We start from the raw sequence: 19,292 nt of genomic DNA, 5'->3' as shown, positions 1-19,292 counted from the left end.
TGAGCTCCGGGTCACTCCACTTCGTAGTGCCTGTTCCGGTACTTCTGCGGGTGCTGCTTGCTTCTCAGTGAGCTCTTTGTCTTGCTGGACGCCCCCTCTGTCTCCTCACGCAATTGGTGACATCCTGGTCCCTCCTGGGCCACAGCAGCATCCAAAAACCCTAACTGTGACCCTTGAAGCTAGCAAGGCTTGTTTGTGGTCTTTCTGCACGGAAACACCTCTGCACGACTCTTCACGACGTGGGACATCCATCCTCCAAAGGGGAAGTTTCTAGCCTTTGTCATTCTTGCAGAATCCACAGCTTCTACCATCCGGTGGCAGCTTCTTTGCACCCACAGCTGGCATTTCCTGGGCATCTGCCCACTCTCGACTTGATCGTGACTTTTGGACTTGGTCCCCTTGTTCCACAGGTACTCTCATCTGGAAATCCATCGTTGTTGCATTGCTGGTGTTGGTCTTTCCTGCAGAATTCCCCTATCACGACTTCTGTGCTCTTTGGGGAACTTAGGTGCACTTTGCACCCACTTTTCAGGGTCTTGGGGTGGGCTATTTTTCTAACCCTCACTGTTTCCTTACAGTCCCAGTGACCCTCTACAAGGTCACATAGGTTTGGGGTCCATTCGTGGTTCGCATTCCACTTCTAGAGTATATGGTTTGTGTTGCCCCTATCCCTATGTGCCCCCTTTGTATTCTATTGTGACTATACATTGTTTGCACTGTTTTCTATTGCTATTACTGCATATTTTGGTATTGTGTACATATATCTTGTGTATATTTGCTATCCTCATACTGAGGGTACTCACTGAGATACTTTGGCATATTGTCATAAAAATAAAGTACCTTTATTTTTAGTATATCTGTGTATTGTGTTTTCTTATGATATTGTGCAAGTGACACTAGTGGTACTGTAGGAGCTTCACTCGTCTCCTAGTTCAGCCTAAGCTGCTCTGCTAAGCTACCTTTTCTATCAGCCTAAGCTGCTAGACACCCCTCTACACTAATAAGGGATACCTGAGCCTGGTGCAAGGTGTAAGTACCTCTTGGTACCCACTACAAGCCAGTCCAGCCTCCTACACCCTGTCCTAACCTCGAATTAGCATTGGCATGTTGGGCTTCATGCAAAACAATTTAGTAACACCAATTTAGAAAACATCTAGCTATGGTATCTGTCAAAAAGAAGCAGTTGGTACCTAGAAAGGAAAAGCAAACAGACAATCACAATATCCTTGTCATATAGTTACCCTCCGTATTGGGTCAGCACTCAGGTTCGGTCTTCGTCCTCAGGACATCAGTTGGTTCGCCATCAGCCAGGAACTCAGCTTAGGCAGGAAGGGCAAATGGGGTACTTCCCTCATAAGGAGGTAAAGTATAAACGGGCAATATAAAAGCAAGGTTGGCTCTCAGAACCAAACAGCAAAGTCTCTATGCAGAGTGACAAAGTGTCTGGATCATAGCAAATCGCATCAGCATCTCCCTAACTAACTCTCTATTCTCTCCTGTTCTGCTTTACTTCCTGGTGTCAAGGGTTTTTATCCCATTTTCGTTGTACATTCCCCTAAAATTTGGTTTGACAAGGGGTTGCACCCCACTATCTTTATCCAATTGTCTTCAAATTAGCTCATCGAATTTGTCACCCCATAACAGTTCTCATGTATTTTATTGGTCCTTATGATTGACGTCTTTAGCGGGTGTAATGTCCGGTATGATTTCATACTCTTGTGGTCCTTTGCACATCTTCAGTCAGTGGCTCCATTGTCTGTACCGGTTCAGGCGATCTTGTACCTGCCAATGGTCTACAGTGTTGCATTCAGCTCAGATGTTTCTACGAGCAAGTTGAATTTCATGAGAACGGATCTACTACAGTTACTTTCAGCTTCTAGTTTGGAGAAAACAAGAGTTCAAGTCCTTCAGCAAGTCAGCACACTGCACATTTAGGAAAACACATTTAATATGAGAGTCAGGCAGCTAGGCCTCGACTCATGCTAACTAAGACCTAATTATTTATTAGCAAAACTTTAGCATATAGATTTTCAATATTAATGCAAAATCACATTTTAATAAATCATTTCATAATTATTAGTCAGTTTCATTAGTCCCCATGTACATTTTCTATGTGGCATTATTACATATTAGTTCATAATCATTTCATGTTAATATTGATTATATAAGCTAAGCTCTCTCAGAAGCAATGCAAAACATTGTACTCCTTGGGTGCCACGGACATAAAGGTTAAGTCCTTGGCTCTCAGGTGTCCAGGACATAACTGTTACCTCCTGCACCCCGCCCATGGGGGTTCTAGCTAGCGCTCCCTGGGCAGGGATGAAAGGGGAATCACTTCCCCTTCCACCCCCGACTCCCCCCGTGACGTCTGATGACCTCAGCGTGCGATTGCGCACTGACCTCAGGAGGAGGTTAGAGAGGCATCGAAAGAAAGGAAAGGCTTTTCCTTTCCTCTGATGTTTCTCTGAGCATTTCTAAAGCATGATTGCATAGCGATCATGCTGCAGAAATGCCCACTAGACAGCACAGAGTTTATTTTTTCAAGAAATTGACATGAGGGGAGTGGCCCCTTGGGCAAGGGTCACTCCCCAAGGGGGGCATTTATTTTTTGGCCATTTCTGCCCCCTTGGGGGCAGATCAGCCTATTTTTTTTAGGCCAATCTGCCCCCAAGGGGGCAGAAGCTACTAGACTCCAGGGATTTATTTTTTCTATAATTTCATGAATGGAGCGGCCCCATAGGCAGGGATCGCTCCACTGGGGGGCAATGTTGTTTTAAGCCATTTCTGCCCATTTGGGGGCAGACTGGCCTCTTTTAATTAACCACTAGGCACCAGGGATCTTTTTTTACGGATGGGACCCCTTAGGCAAGGGTTACTCCCCTGGGGAACAGTTTTATTTTAGGCAATTTCTGCCCACCTTAGGAGCAGATCAGCCTATTTTTATTGGGTCAATCTGATCCCAAGGGGGGCAGGACCCACTAGACACCAGGGATTTTCTTTGCACCAATTTCATACAAGGGGAGTGAACCCTTAGACGGGGGTCTCTCCCCTGGAGGGCAATTTTATTTGAGGCCATTTCTGCCCCCCTTGGGGGCAGATTGGCCTACCTTTATTGGGCCAAACTGGGGGCAGAACCCACTAAATGCCAGGGATTTTTTTTTTTTTTACAGATGGAGAGCGACCCCTTAGGCAACGGTCGCTCCCCTGGTGGACAATTTTATTTTAGGCCTCTTATGCCCCCCTTAGGGGAAGATTGGCCTATTTCTATTAGGCCCATCTGACCCCAAGGGGGGCAGAAACCACTAGGCACCAGGGATTTGAAATGATTTTTTACAGATGGGACCCCTTAGGCAAGGTTTGTTCCCCTGAGGGGCAATTTTATTTTAGGCCATTTCTGCCTACCTTAGGAGCAGATCAGCCTATTTTTATTAGGCCAATCTGCCCCCGAAGGGGGGCAGAAACCACTAGACACCAGGGATTTATTTTTTTGCACCAATTTCATGCAAGGGGAGTGACCCCGTAGGCAAGGGTCGCTCCCCTGTGGGGCAATTTTATTTTAAGCCCTTTCTGCCCCCCTTGGGGGCAGATCGGCCTACTTTTATCAGGCCAAACTGGGGGCGGAAACCACTAGGCACCAAGGATTTTTTTTTTTTTTTTTTTTTACAGATGGGGAGCAATTTTATTTTAGGCCAGATCGGTCTATTTCTATTAGGCCCATCTGACCCCAAGGGGGGCAGAAACCACTTAGACACCAGGGACTGCTGTATGTTCGTGGGTGTGTTTTGTTTTGGGGGCAGCTTCTTGAGCAAGGGTCGCTCCCCATGGGGGCACATTACTGTTGGCCATTTCTGCCCCTCTTGCGGGCAGATCAGCCTATTTTGGGGAGGCCCATCTGCCAGGCAGATAGACCTCTAGACACCAGGGAAGATTTTTTTTCAAGAAAAGAGGGTGGGTTATGGCCATACCCCCACCCCAAATAAATGGGGACAAATTTGTTCTGCTCACCGGTGGGCAGATGGGGCAAATTACCCTGATCCACTCCCCGGGGGAGGGTGGCAGAAAGCCTACTAGGTGCCAGGGAATTTTCAAAAAATAAAAAATAGTGGGGTGGGGGCTACCAACCAGTATGGGCATGGTTATTCCCACACCCCAACTGAAGTGGGCAACAGTCTTTCAGCTCTCCCCCGCAGACTAAAAGATCTTATCTCAATGGCAACCAAGAGGACATTTTATTATTTTGGGTTTTGATTTTACATTTGGGCCATGAGAGCTTGCCTAACTCTCACAATCATCCCACTTGGTAAGGTGATGGCTGCACTTTTTGTACTTTAGGACTCTACCATCAAACAAAATCTACAAGACCTAGACACATCTGAAAACTAAACATCTGGGTGAGTCCAAGGTGGTGTGCTTCACATGCCCCCTGCACCATTTTCTTACCCACAATGCCCCTGCAAACTTCCAACTTTGCTTTAAATCACACATTTTCCCCACATGTATGTGATGGAACCTTCCGGAATCTGCAGAAATCCACAAAGTTCCTACCAACCAGCATTGTTGCACCTATACCGATAAATATTCTGCCCCACTTGTCAGCCTAAAAATGTTTTTTTTCCAAACTGCCCTTTTGGAACCGCTTTGGTCTCCGCCTCAATTTCAACATGTTTTTGGCTCATCCCTGTCACAGGCACTTGACCCACCTACACAAGTGAGGTACCATTTTTATCGGGAGACTTAGGGAAACATTGGGTGGTAGGAAATTTGTGCCTGTGCAGTGATCCCACACAGAACTGTGGGGAAAATGTGATTTTTGTTAGCTAAATCTGAGGTTTGCTGATGATTCAGGGTAAGAAAACACTAGGGGATCCATGCAGGTCATACCTCCCTTGACTCCCTTGGGTGTCTAGTTTTCAGAAATGTCCACGTTTGGTAGGTTTCCCTAGATGGCTGCTGAGCCCAGGACCTAAAACGCAGGTGCCCCCCTGCAAAAACAGATAGTTTTGTAATTGATCGTTTTGATATGTCCACGTAGTGTTTTGCAGCATTTCCTGTCATGGGCACTAGGCCTATCCAAACAAGTGAGGTGCCATTTTTATCAGGAGATGTAAGAGAATGCTGAGTAGAAGGAATATTGTGACTCCCCTCAGATTCCAGAACTTTGCAGCACCGAAATGTGAGGAAAAAGTGTTTTTGATGTTTGCAAAGGCTTCTGGGTAACAGAACCTGGGGACGAGTGCCACAAGTGATCCCATCCTGGGCTCCCTAGATGTCTGTTTTTCAGAAATGTCTAGGATTGCTAGGTTTTCCTAGGTACTGGATGAGATAGAGGCCAAAATCCACAGCTAGGCACTTTGCAAAAAAACAGTCAATTTTCATAAGAAAAATTTGATGTGTCCATGTTGTGTTTTGGGGCATTTCCTGTCACGGGCACTAGGCATACCCACACAAGTGAGCTACCATTTGTATCAGGAGACTTGGGGCAATGCTTGGTGGAAGGAAATTTGTGGCTCCTCTCAGATTCAAGAACGTTCTATCACCGAAATGTGAGGAAAAAGTGGTTTTTTTGCCAAAGTTTGAGGTTTGCAAAGAATTCTGGGTAACAGAACCTGGTGAGAGCACCACAAATTACCCAACCCTGGGTTCTCCTAGGTGTCTAGTTTTTAAAAATGCACAGGTGTGCTAGGCTTTCCTGAGCTAGAGACCAAAATCCACAGCTAGGCACTTTCCAAAAAACACATCAGTTTTCAATGTAAAAATGTTATGTTGCGTTTTGGGACATTTCCTCTCACAGGCAAGAGGCCTACCAACATAAATGAGGTACCACTTTTATTGGGAAACTTGGGGGAATGCTAGGTGGAAGGGCATTTATGGCTCCTCTCAGATTCCAGAACTTTCTATCACCAAAATGTGAGGAAAAAGTGTTTTTTTGGCCAACATGTGAGGTTTGCAAAGGATTCTGGGTAACAGAACCTTGTGTGAGCCCCACAAGTCACTCTATTCTGAATTTCCCTAGGTGACTAGTTTTAAAAAATGTATAGGTTTGCTAGGTTTCCTTACGTGCCAGCTGAGCTGGATGCCAAAATCCACACCTAGGCACTTTGCAAAAAACAGGTCAGTTTTCTTTGGGAAAATGTGATGTGTCTACATTGTGTTTTGGGGCATTTTCTGTTGCAGGCACTAGGCCTACCCACACAAGTGAAGTACCATTTGTATTGGGAGACTTGGGGAAATGCTGGGTGGAAGGAAGTTTGGGGCTCCTCTCTGATTCTAGAACTTTCCAGCACCGAACTATGAGGCAAAAGTGTTTTTTGCCACATTTTGAGGTTTGCAAAGGATTCTGGGTAACAGAACCTGGTGGGAGCCCCATAAGTCACACTATACTGGATTCCGCTAGGTGTCTAGTTTTAAAAAATGCACAGGTTTGCTAGGTATCCCTAGGTGCTGACTGAGCTAGAGGCCAAAATCCACAGCCAGGCACTTTAAAAAAAACATGCCCGATTTAAATGTAAAAATGTGATGTGTCCATGTTGCGTTAACTATTGTGGGTATTATGCCTACCCACACAAGTGAGGTACAATTTTTAGCGGTAGACTTAGGGAAACACAGAATAGAAGAACAAGTATTATTGCCCCTTGTCTTTCTCTATCTTTTTTCCTTCCAAATGTAAGACAGTGTGTAAAAAAGAAGTCTATTTGAGAAATGTCCTGTATCTCACATGCTAGTATGGGGACCCCACGATTCAGAGATATGCAGATAACCATTGCTTCTCAGCTCCTTATCTTGTGCCCATTTTGGAAATACAAAGATTTCCTTGATACCTATTTTTCACTCTTTATATTTCACCAAATGAATTGCTGTATACTCGGTATACAACGAAAACCCATTGCAAGGTGCAGCTCATTTATTGGCTCTGGGTACCTAGGGTTCTTGATGACCCTACAAGCCATATATATCCCCACAACCAGAAGAGTCCAGCAGATGTAACAGTATATTGCTTTCAAAAATCTGCCATAGCTCGAAAACGTTATAGAAGAAAACGTGAACAGACATGGCTCTTTTTTCACCTCAATTTCAATATTGTTTTTTATTTTACCTGTTACTTTCCGTAGGAAAACCTTGAAGGGTCTACACAAATGATCCTTCATACTTTTCAGGAATTGTTCAGCTGTCTGGGATCCAGCATTGGTTTCACACCCATTTCTGTCACTAATTGAAAGCACAAAAAAAAGTAAAAATGGTCTATGTCCCAGTAAAATGCCAAAATTGTGTTGAAAAATTTGGTTTTCTGATTCAAGTCTGCTTGTTCCTGAAAGCTGAGAAGGTGGTGATTTTAGGACTGCAAACCCTTTGTTGATGCCATTTTCAGGGGAAATAACACAAGCCTTCTTCTGCAGCCCTTTTTCCCCATTTCCTTTTAGAAAACTAACTTTTAGCTGTAGTTTGGCTAATTTGTGGTCTCCTCCAGGGGAACCCACATACACTGGATACCTCTAGAATTCCTAGGATGTTGGAAAAAAAGGACACCAATTTGGCGTGGGTAGCTTATGTGGACAAAAGGTTATGAGGGCCTAAGTGCGAACTACCCCAAATAGCCAAAAAAGACTCTGCACCTGAGGGGAAAAGGCCTGGCAGCGAAGGGGTTATAGTATTTCAATCACATGCTTGCTTCAAACACAACTGTTTTTACATTTGGCAGGTTCCTGTCTCCTGCAGGATTGTTGCCAGCATCACTGAAATTCAGGGATTCAAGGGGAAAGGAAGATATATGTCTGCTGTTTCTTGGCTCAGAGCCCAGCACATATGATTGACACTTCAAAATTCGAAAAAGTGATTTTTTATAATGTTCCTTTATAATGTGACCTTTGCAGCACAGATTATTTCAGTTTAGAACATTAAATTATAGCATTGCTCGTGGAGTGCCAATTGTTAGAAGTGATTGTAATCATCAAAGTAGAAGCATCCATGACACTCCACACTGCCATTACGAGAAAGCTATTAGTAAACCAAAAGGAAAGAATTATGCCTTTTGCCTCCTGATGTAGCCTAGGGTCTTACTATCAATGATGTAATGCGATTTTGTTTTTGTGTGGCGCACACCCTGAACTGATGCATTTAAAGTTGCTCACTTGTGTTGATGAAAGAAAAGGACGCACTGTGAAACAAGCATTGGCAAACCCAATGGGTTTCGTCTATGCAAAACCCATTGGCTTTGCCAATGCTCAGTGCTTTTTGTACTGCAGAGCGAGCCGCCGTGTGACACAGCCTAACACGCACATATAAATCCTATCTTGCATAGACCTCCCAAAAAAACCTCACTGAGGTACAAGCATCCATAATGCACACGATGTTAGGACATCGACTTACCTCAAGCAGGTTTTCAATTTTACAGCCGTGTCACACAAGTATCTCAGTAACTGCTTTTGCATACGAAGCTCCACTCCCCAAACCGTGTTCCTAAACTCAACCAGGCCTCTTTTGCCACTTGATAAAGTGCAACATGTTGAAAAACAAACCCAGCCATTGAAGCTTCATGAGGGCGGGGTGAAACAAAAACGAGGGATGTGTGTAAAGCAACGGGGGGGGAGGGGTGATAGGGGGCAACATAGGTGCTGACTGTTGCTGTGTGGTTCCCCAGGTTTATAATGAATACATCTGCCCTGTGTTTTACTGAAGCATACACACAACCAGCCCTGCCAAGTGCCCCGCATCAGAGTCAGACTAACGCAAATCGTTAGTCATTACAGCATTCCCGCACTTGGACATTTTGGGGGTCATTCTGACCCTGGCGGCCGGTGACCGCCAGGGTCACCGACCACGGGAGCACCGCCAACAGGCTGGCGGTGCTCCCAAGGGCATTCTGACCGCGGCGGTTCAGCCGCGGTCAGAAAGGGTAAACCGGCGGTCTCCCGCCGGTTTACCGCTGCCCCATTGAATCCTCCATGGCGGCGGAGCGCGCTCCGCCGCCATGGGGATTCAGACACCCCCTACCGCCATCCTGTTCATGGCGGGAAACCCGCCATGAACAGGATGGCGGTAGGGGGTGCTGCGGGGCCCCTGAGGGCCCCTGCAGTGCCCATGCCAATGGCATGGGCACTGTAGGGGCCCCCGTAAGAGGGCCCCACAAAGTATTTCAGTGTCTGCTTTGCAGACACTGAAATACGCGACGGGTGCAACTGCACCCGTCGCACCCCTGCAACTACGCCGGCTCAATTCTGAGCCGGCGTCCACGTTGCAGGGGCATTTCCGCTGGGCCGGCGGGCGCTCTTTTGGAGAGCGCCCGCCGGCCCAGCGGAAATGTTTGAATGGCCGCCGCGGTCTTTTGACCGCGGTGCGGTCATTTGTCGGCGGGACCTTGGCGGACGGCCTCCGCCGTCCGCCAAGGTCTGAATCAGGCCCTTTGTCATGCAATATGAAGGGGTGCTCTGCTCTCAGAATCAGTTCGTTATGTGCCAGTGACAAAAGCTATTTGTCAGCATGCTGAGAAAGCCTCTGAAACTCAGCATTTAGCTGCCACTAGTATCTGCAGCAGGGACAGGTAAAGGGTCAAAAAAGATTAACAGCTGCCATAGTTAAACTTCGGACAGTTTTGTATGAGGCTGACAGTGGGTAGCCCCTGCTCTCTGACCACGCAGGAAACTTTAAATTAAATGGCAATATGTTGTCCCATTGCTAGAGCATTTGGAAAAAAAAGTAGCACTTTAGAGCTTCATGTGTGGGGTGATATCTTATATTTATGTTTACAGGGATTTTTCTGCATGGTTTTAATTGCAATCAAGTTTCACTCAGTGTCACACATAAGGCATGGCAATGTCACACATAAGCACACTTAAGCCATGGTAATGTCACACATAAGCAGTATGAAACTTGGCAGCTCTGCACAACACGGTGATTAATAACCCCGCTCTCTTACCTCTTGCACGTCTTGTAAGCATGCAAGCACCGCAAGGTTGTTGTGGCCGGACCCATGACTCAAGGGGGACATGCCGACTTGCGGCTGCTGGGAGCGGAAGTAAAATATACAATGCTGAATAACGACTTTGAGTTAGTGTAACTGACAGCCGTTTTGCAGTGTAGTTTGTCCCAGATAATTCAAGAGCGAAAAAAAGAAACCTTTAAGATTTCGTTACAGTATGTACTTGTCAGAATTTCACATCCCACTTTGCAACCTTAATGGTATGTGATCACTGTCATTGAATTAGAAAAGTGGGAGAAACGGGGTGGGCTATAAACCACAGGAAAGGGGAAGGGTGCAGGTGTTTAGAAAGAAAGGAAAGAGTTAGGGTGGGTGGGTGGGTTGAGGAGTGTGACGAGGGTGGGTTGGTTTTGATGAAGGGTGTGGATGAAGGAGAGGGCCCAAAATGTTTTTTTTTTTAAAAGAGTACCTACAGGATCCTGGAGTGGAAGGTCACTGGGCACAGGAAGCAGTACCTGGTCCAATCTCCATAGCGAGGACTACGACTCTGAAGCCCAAGAGTCGGAGTCAGTAGCAGCTGCTGACCAAAAGAAGTCAGGAACCAAGAGCAACATTGGAGCCAGCCAATGGTAAGTAAAGGTAGGTAATGGGTGCACTCTAAGCCCCTTCTTAAGACTTTTTTTTCATTATAAGAGATTTTGCAAGCACAGAGCAGGTGCTGTGCAGGAGAAATAAAAAAAGTAATTGCCTAAGACCACTTAATGTGGTCAAGTGAAAACTGGACTTGATAGTAGTTTCACATTTTGAAATTCGGCCACTATAGGGTTTTTTCTTTCTTTCTCCCATTTGAGTTCAAAGTTTAATGCTTTGTGTTTAATTTGTTAACACACTAAATCAGCCCATTGAGGTGAATACATCTGGGCTATTCATGTTTCGCAAGGATTGATGGTGGTAGTGTCTGAGGAAGGTGATGTAGTTATGTAGACCAGTGGTCCCAACCTGGGGTCTCCTCAGCGGGTCCCCAAATACTTAGAAAATTACATAATATTAAATTAACAAATTGTATATACATAAAGAAGCTAAAGGTACAATTACATTTTTTTAAATGTACTGTAATTGTGAAGGAATTTTAAATTGACAGCTAAAAAGTTGGTCTCCTCAGATTGATTCATGGGAGCAGCGCAGGTGCATCTAACAGAATATAGAATGAATGATAAGTGGACTCAATTGAATTTAGAAAAGCTCCAACCTTTCTATCAAAATTAGATTATTATTTTTTTAGTTTATATGTTTGCAAATTAAATAATGCGTGCATTTGTTTGCTGAATGTTTTTTTTCTGTATTCTTTATGTACTGTTTCGTGACAATGCTTAGGCCTTTTCCTCGGCTTCCAGTAATGACTAGTGGGGGGATCCCAGATACCAATAATGATTCAGTGGGGTTCCCTAGAAGTTAAAAGGTTGGGAACTACTGATGTAGACGCTAACATAAAAACCAGTACTCCCACCCTGGGGCAGTGGATTGAGACGATTTTCTCCACGTTGCTAAAACTCTTTTTTAATTGTCATTCATTACTGAATAAATGCATCCATCCACTCTTCATCGATCCAATTATTCATTAATTCATTGAGCCATGCAGTCATGTTTCTACTCTCTGTACATCCATTCAGTGACTGGTCAAGGTTATTAGTGAAAAATGTGTCGAAAAACACACCATACTTGTAATTGTTTTCAAAACGTCCTAGGCGGACAACCCACCGACCCCACTTGCAGTGTTCAAGCTTGCTCGCTGCAGTTGCTCTCTATGTGCAGATTGAGAGCTGGTCTGAAAAGATTTGCTGGGGCTGATTTTGGTTGGTTGCCAGTCCAGTCCTGCAATATACAATAATGCTTTAAAAACCATCCCTGTGTCAAGCTGTAGCTTGTATCTTCTCCCTCATGTGTGAATAAAACTGTCCTTGCCACGTACGCAGAGCGGACCAGTAAAGGGCAAAGCCTGGCTTACATCAGATGTCTGGCTCTATCAGATGTTTTTTTAATTTGTGGGTTGAAAGCGAGTCGAGCTTTCATCTACTAATTCCCAGTCTACATCTCTCTTTCCTTTTCTCTCTCACTCTCTCCTTCCTTCTCACTGCTTTCCTGCTTGCAACAGAGGAGAGGCTAGCCATGCTGTGGGCTATTTTTGTTATTCCCCGCCCCATTACACCACAGAGAGTGGGTTGTGATGTCAGAGCAAGGCCGGCTCTAGAGTGGTGCGATCGGTGCAGCCACAACTGGCGCTGACCTCAGGGGTGCTGTGTTTACATTTAACATTGGTTTTAAAAGCACCAGCTGCAGAGTCCCCATGTATCCAGCAGTTTTCAGGCAACAACAAAAATGTCGGTAACTCTGGTAAACAATGTTCCTATTGGAGAGAGATTGGAGTTTTGTCTAGTGGCAGTTTCCACTCATGATAAAGTAGTGCATAGGAATAACATGCCTGCTGCAAAGTATGTGTACACACAAATCACAGAATAATCTTTTATGTGGATCGCTCAGTAGGTTACTGCTTCTGTCACATAGATCATTTTATCACTTGAGTTCATAAGTTACAGTCCTAATATAGCACAGTGACTATGAACTGCCTTCCAAGGGCTACATGCAAACTGCATGGTATAGGTAGGAACATTATCTTCTCCCCCCTAGTTTTTCATTATTCTAATGTTTCTAAAAACCATTAATTTGGGTAGATTGAATTTTTAGCCAGCCACTGTGGTACGTTTTAAATCCTGAGTTTGTGCTTCTCCAGACCAAACACTCTTAAAATATACTGACTACTGGTACTGGTGACATGTGACTCCTAATCGTTATTATCTTATTTATCATCTCCTATGGACTGATTTACACATGTATGATTAATTTTCTTTGTATAAAGTGTGTGTGTGATAAAGTGCTCTGACGTCCAACGCTGGTATGAGTGGCTCTATAAAGCAAGTAAAATGCATGAGGGAGGGGCAATGGAGAGATGAGGGGCACTGGTGGAGCGTGGTAGTGAGGGATTCGTAAAAGAGCAGGTTTTTGTTGGGAGGGGGCACCAACAAAACTTGTTGCAGTGGGCGCCACCAGCGCTAAAGCCGGCCCTGTGTGAGAGCAGGAGTGTGAAAGGCGGTTCAGAGTAGATTAAAGGTGCGGTAGTGCTGTTTGTTTGGTACCTTAGTTCACACTTCTAGATTCTAAGCACACCATTAAAACACCTTCAATTTTACTATCAAAGTCTCTCTTTTTCTGTATAACATTAAGCTGCTAGTGAGAATTGACGCACTTGGCTAAGGTGTGCAGTTAGAGGAAATCAAGGTGGTTTGGTGAAGAGTGAATGGAAGCAGGAATTCCGTGTCTCATGACAATAGAGGGGGGGATGGGCCTGGATGCATTTGTGTGAACATGTAATGACATGTCAGGGGGAGTCTATGGGGTCTTGACATCGTTGTAATTTCGTATCATTTAACAACATAGCTCTTTTCCTTTGTCTGAGGCATAGCACACAGCATGGGGAGTTTAATGGGCAAGTTGTCAGTGATCTGGAACCTACTAAAATGTTAGATCGAACGATGAAAGAAAGATTGTAATTACAAAAAAAAAAAAAAAAAAAAGATTACAGTGTTTAGAAATTATGGCTCAACGTTAAAGCAGCACGGGTTCCAAACAACCTCTGGAAATGTGCACACTTGAAAGGCATGCATCACCGCTTCTAGCAATGTTAGTCTCTGGCATCAATGCACTGGAAGTTAAAAGGTGTGTGTTTAAAATCAACCATTTCAAATGTGCATAGTTGTAAATGCCAGTGCTTAATACAGCTGCTAAATGTAACACCGTCAGTCAGATCTTCCTTTCAACGACAGCACATAGCATTCTGGCATTTTTGATTTTAGAAAGCATTGTAGTTAGGGAATTGAAAATCACACTATGCGATGTGCTATTGGCTATAAAAGGAGATTAATAATAAAAAAAGTTCAAATACATAAGCATTTCTTTTTCTGTTTTGAAGTGTCTTGGCATATCTTGCATGGCATTTTAGAACAACTATTACTATAAAAGTTCTGTTATTTATAAAGTATTTTGCTATAGGATTCACATGAACATTATTTTGAAGGCTGGCCTCGCGGGTTGGCACATGCTCAGATCTCCCCATGGGTTGTCTGGCCTAAGTGTTCTATTGCCATGAATATATACCCCTCTTTTAAAACAATGTGACATGTTTGTAGCACATACAATTAGTTTTATGTCAGATTATTATCTACAGAAATGTCATCATACATAAATATTGTGTCCTTAATATGATTTCAAAATGTTTCTTCCATTGTTTGTAGATTTTCTGCTAATAACTGCATAAAAAAATATCAGCTTATTGGGAGTAGATGTTTTGTTATTACCGCCAATGGAGTGCTATTTTGTTAACAATATTTAGGACATGTATGTATGTCAGGCGGCATTTTATTTACAATATTCCATTGTCACATACACAAACTATTTTCTGGGCAGCTACTTCTGATGCATACTTTAATGCCCTGCACCACTGCTGTTATGACATAGTCACATGACATTTAGAAAGAAAGCTTTTGTGAAGTGAAACCCATAGTCAGATCCACTGAGCACAAAAAGCCACTTAATTGAAAAATATAATTCACGTACAGATGCAACAAAATCAACACAGATTTTAAAGTACTTTTTGTTGACCCTATGTCTCCATTTTACGTTAAGATCATATTTAAAACAAAATAATAATTCTGGTAAGTATTTTCTACTTTACTGAAATTGAAACATTTAACTTCCAGACCACTGAAATGGAATTCAAGCCTAGCTTACTCAACTGAGAAGCCTTTTAGTGCAGTTGAAAGAAGAAACTGAGAGTATGGGTCACAGCCCCCACCTCGCCCAAAATATGTACCTTATTTTCCAGGAGTGAGTCACTGAGTACATAACACTAACGCCTCCACCCGCCAAAGTATACAGTTCAAAGTATTACCACAGATATCACCACAAAAGTGAGCCTGCAATGGACGATGTTTTCAATGAGTGATTTGGTTCTTTGTAAAATGAGGTCGTGTTCTTGTAACTGATACATTTTTAATGATTTTTTAAATTAACAATTGCATTCTGTAACAACATTTAAATTAACAACTGCATTCTGTAACAACATTTTAAATAACTTAACTGTTATAGAAAACAATATTTTAAAGATCACCATACCAATGACTGCTATAAATGCAAATAAAGAAAGCAAGTGAGCATGTGATGCTGACTTGTTCCCCTTTCTATGTATGATAGTGACTGCTGATGCAGTCCTTCACAAAAGCACCCTTTGAAAATGGCGATTTTATTATCATTCGTAAATAGACAATCACAGCAAGAAAACAACAGTCTACATACATGAATATCAGTGCATCGTATTTATATATTTTTATAATTTATATTTACAAAGAGGCATGATGAACTCTTGGCATGCAGACAGAAAGTGTAATGCAGTCAGTGGCTTAAATCCATTGCTCTTACCCTGTTTTTCTTTATATATGTCACTTACAAACTTTTTCCTGCTACCGCAAATGTGCCGTTATGCAAAAATATATGAAAAAACCCGAACAGAACTGGAAATGCAATTTACTTTAGTCCCCGTAATTTTTCAGTGTAATAAGAGTTCTTTACTTTAATGGGTTTAGTTGCAAATTAGAAAAAAAATAAAAAGGTGGATTTGCTGATTATTAATGGCAACATTCTGATTGACATATCAGTGATATAAAAGTTTAATTTGTTGTAAAATAATTTCCGTTTTCTATTTTATCTTGCCTTTTCTTTAACAGTACGAGTTTCTCAACCACTGCTGACAATGGGGGCAGACGGTGGTCGGGCAGCCGTAGGGGACACAGTGCTCATTCAGTGCACCTCTCAGAGAGGCTCTGCACCAATCAAATATCAGTTCTACCACCAGGAGAATGTTCTGGAAACTGTCACAGTCAATCATACAGGACCAGGAACCTACAGAATGATCATTGCTTCATTGGAAGATGCAGGTGATTATTACTGTGATGCCGATAATGGCATCTACAATGGCATCCAGAGGAGTGACCCTGTCACCTTATCAGTCATAGGTAAGTTACTTTTCAGAAATTCCTTTCATACAGTGCCCTGCATTAATTTGTAACAAGTCATAAATGTGTATGGATAAAATTAACAACAACGCATATAGTATTTATTTGTAATAACGTTTTTATTTCATACCATGTTTAGTCTTATATTGCATGGTAATGATTTCGAACCTGCTACTGCAGATTCTGATTTCCCTCACAGTGACATCAATGTGTTTGTTTATTTGTTTCTGAATAGAGGAATACAGAATAGAACACAGATTCTACTGTCAGGAATGTGGTGGGTATTTGTTGATGACAGAGGGCTAGATGACCACAATAGTGGTACAAAAATATATTTGCCTGGGGAATTGCATAGAGAAAATATTGATTTTCTGTGTTCACTATGTAAGTGTAGGAAGCTGACTCTTTATATAGTGGACCACAACGAGGTACACTGTGTAAAGTGTCCAAGCAAATGCCAGCGGAATTACAGAGGAACAAATGACACCCCAAATGCTCTCTTTTGTGGTTGTGTGGGTGATCAGTTAGGAATATCAGAGGGTAGTGCTAAGCATGTATTGCACACAGAGTCAGTAAGCGAGACACCCACTCAATAAAGAAATCTGACACCAATTTATAAAAACAACACATACTTTTATATACATTTTCATACCAAACTAATTAGAATCAGGTGAGTAGATTTTGAGTTATGAATTTAAACAGTTTTCAAAAGTTGACACTGCTATTTTTGGAGCAGTAATGTTATCCTATCAGGGAAAAACTTATACTACATACAGGTACCTAGCAGCAACTTACAGGACCCTTTTTCTGTGGTTAAGGTAAGTATGGGACAAGGTCCAAGGCAACACCAACAGGTCACTTCGGGAGGCACTGAGACATCTGAGTGCAGAGGTGCTTTTCAGCCTCGGGTGCCCTTATGTTATCCTATGGCAAGGAAGCAGACACTGATTAGGGTTCTTAGCAATGACTTACAGGACTGTTATTCTGGACTTGAGGTGAGAATGGGCAAGGTCCAGGGCCACACCAACAGTTCACCTTGTGGGGGCTCTGGGACAGCTGAATACAGAGGTGTGTTACGGCGTCCAGTGTCCCATTCACTTCAATGGAGATTGGTCCGGTTCAAAAGAGGTTGCAAACAGGGACTGGGCGGCCTGTCCGGGGGAAACCACAGGAGGGCTCTACCCTTGAGATCTTCGGGCTCATAGGGACATCATTAGCCAAGTTCTCCTCAGGCTGTGGGGCTCGGGTGCAGTGGTGTCTTTGGGTGTCGGGTTCCCATGCAGTGGATACTCGCGGTTGGAGGGGGCTTGTAGAAAGAGGCTGTAGGTGGCGTTGGGAAGTCCACTGTTGGCAACGAAAGGGGTTGTAATTTTCACAGATGATCAGCAACAAGTTATATTTATGAATTTTGATTTGTCGGAAAACAATCTTCAATGCAATTATGTACATATAATTTCTTGTGAGAGATTATTTTGCTAGAATTGTAAATATCACTGAGGTGGGCTTAGGCTCTGGAGGGCATGAGAACCACAATGGCACCACTGGCCAACATCAATTCGGGCTAGGGGGCATGGGTTCTGTCTGGTGTTGGATTTTGGCATTCCAGAGTCCTTGTGAGTCTTCTTTTGGTGCCTGCAGGATGCAAGGAAGCAGCTCTGCTACTCCATGGGAGATCCTGGTTACTTTTTAAAGTGCTGGCAGTTCTCCCAGGCTTTCAGAGGAAGAACAGCTACAGAACGAGTCGTCTTTGGTGCAGTTGTCGAGGACAGCAAGCGGGCAGGTGGGTTTGGGGCCAAGTCTGTTGCTGCTTCTCAGTTCTTGCTTTTCACACCTCTTCGAGTACTTCTTCTGTAGTCCAGCGAATCTGAAGTCCTAGTATCAGGATGTCCCCTAAATACTCAATTTATGGGTGTTAAGGTAGTGAAGCGTAGTAGCCAATGGTCTAATTACCTGTGGTGGTACTACGCTCCCATAGATGACCGCTTCCTTTTGGAGAGTGAGCATCACCCTGTCCCAGAATTGCTAATTATACCACACACAAGATGGTGGAATTCCTAAGGCTGTGTTCATTTGAGGGTGGTCACCCGAGAGGCCAGCTAACAGAGGCCTACAGCCGCCCACCCACAAATCTCTCACGATGGCCACTCTTACCAGATGGAAGGGGGCAGCCCGGAGCTGCATGGTGATGTCACAGCCTTCAACACTTACCACAGTCTTATTGAGCCTGACCCAGGGGCACACAGCACAGACCGCTCAGGCAAGCCTGGGGTTGTGGCTGCTTCCTGACACTGCAGCCTACCCAGACTATCGCCCTGAACTAGACTTGACCAGGTGAGCGCCCTGGACTTGGGGGGGTCCCCTGCCTGTGCCCCCCCCCCACTGTGATCGGGGTTCTAGTAGAGAGTGATCTTCAGCCCCCAGGTCTCAGGGCAGGTCCCTGAATGGACTCTTTCTCTCTCCTTGCTCCACGTAGGGTGCCTCCTGGAGGGAAGGTCTCATGGTGACCAGGGGATACCTGGCTTCATGACGACCCAGCTACTGCTCTTCAGGCTCTCCCCTTCAACGTCACCTTTTCAGAGAGCCCAGTCCCATCTCCAGCTGCCAGAATGTATGCTGCAGGGCCTCGCTGTGGACGCCACCCTTGGGGCTGAGTCCCTCAATCGAAGCCTCCTCCGCTGGTCCCACTCTGTGGCGCAGGGGCCCCCATTGACCTGACCACTGTACTGTCTTCCACATCACATGGATCTGCCCGCTGTCCCCCCTTGGAGGGATGGTGCGACTACCACTCTTGACCTGACTCCCCCAGCAACCCTGGGAGACGCTGGGCAAACATGGAACTCACCTGCCTGGATGGACCGGCATCGGCTGGGCGTGCTGTCCTCAACCCCCAGGGAGCCTCTCATTGCCTGACCAACGGCGCAGAGAGTTTCCCACTTCTATACTGTAGCTTTATTGGGTCCTTCACAGGGTTTCCCCCCTGCCCTGCCTCCCCCTCCTTTGGACCCCTGCCCTGGAGATACCCTCCGGTAAGCCTGCAGGCAAGTCCTTCCATCAACTGCTCTTTTTGGAGGCCGTCTCCCAGCACTGCACCATGGCCACCCCACAGGGGCGAACCAATGCTGGACCTGCGATGGAGCCAACCCCCAGCGCTACAGGAATCTACCATGGACTGCATTCTGCAGGAGGTCACAGCGGATAGCCCCAGACTGGAAGTCATAGGCTCCAAAATCACTGAAATTGCGTCTGAAACCAGATCC

The 19,292-nt window shown here is 44.5% G+C and overlaps 1 protein-coding gene across 1 annotated transcript in view; it reads left to right on the top strand.

The window, feature by feature from the left end:
• Positions 1–19,292, top strand: part of LOC138267159 (Fc receptor-like protein 2) — a 387,267-nt gene that overhangs the window by 165,567 nt on the left and 202,408 nt on the right. Inside the window, exon 4 of the mRNA XM_069216010.1 lies at positions 15,748–16,035. Within this exon, the coding sequence (XP_069072111.1) occupies positions 15,748–16,035 (288 nt within the window). The remainder of the gene's footprint in view (positions 1–15,747; positions 16,036–19,292) is intronic.

This window comes from Pleurodeles waltl, chromosome 12, assembly GCF_031143425.1.
Source record: "Pleurodeles waltl isolate 20211129_DDA chromosome 12, aPleWal1.hap1.20221129, whole genome shotgun sequence".
In the NCBI taxonomy this organism is placed as follows: domain Eukaryota; kingdom Metazoa; phylum Chordata; class Amphibia; order Caudata; family Salamandridae; genus Pleurodeles; species Pleurodeles waltl.
The sequence above is the reverse complement of the archived record's forward strand: the minus strand, read 5'-3'. Positions and strand labels throughout refer to the sequence as shown.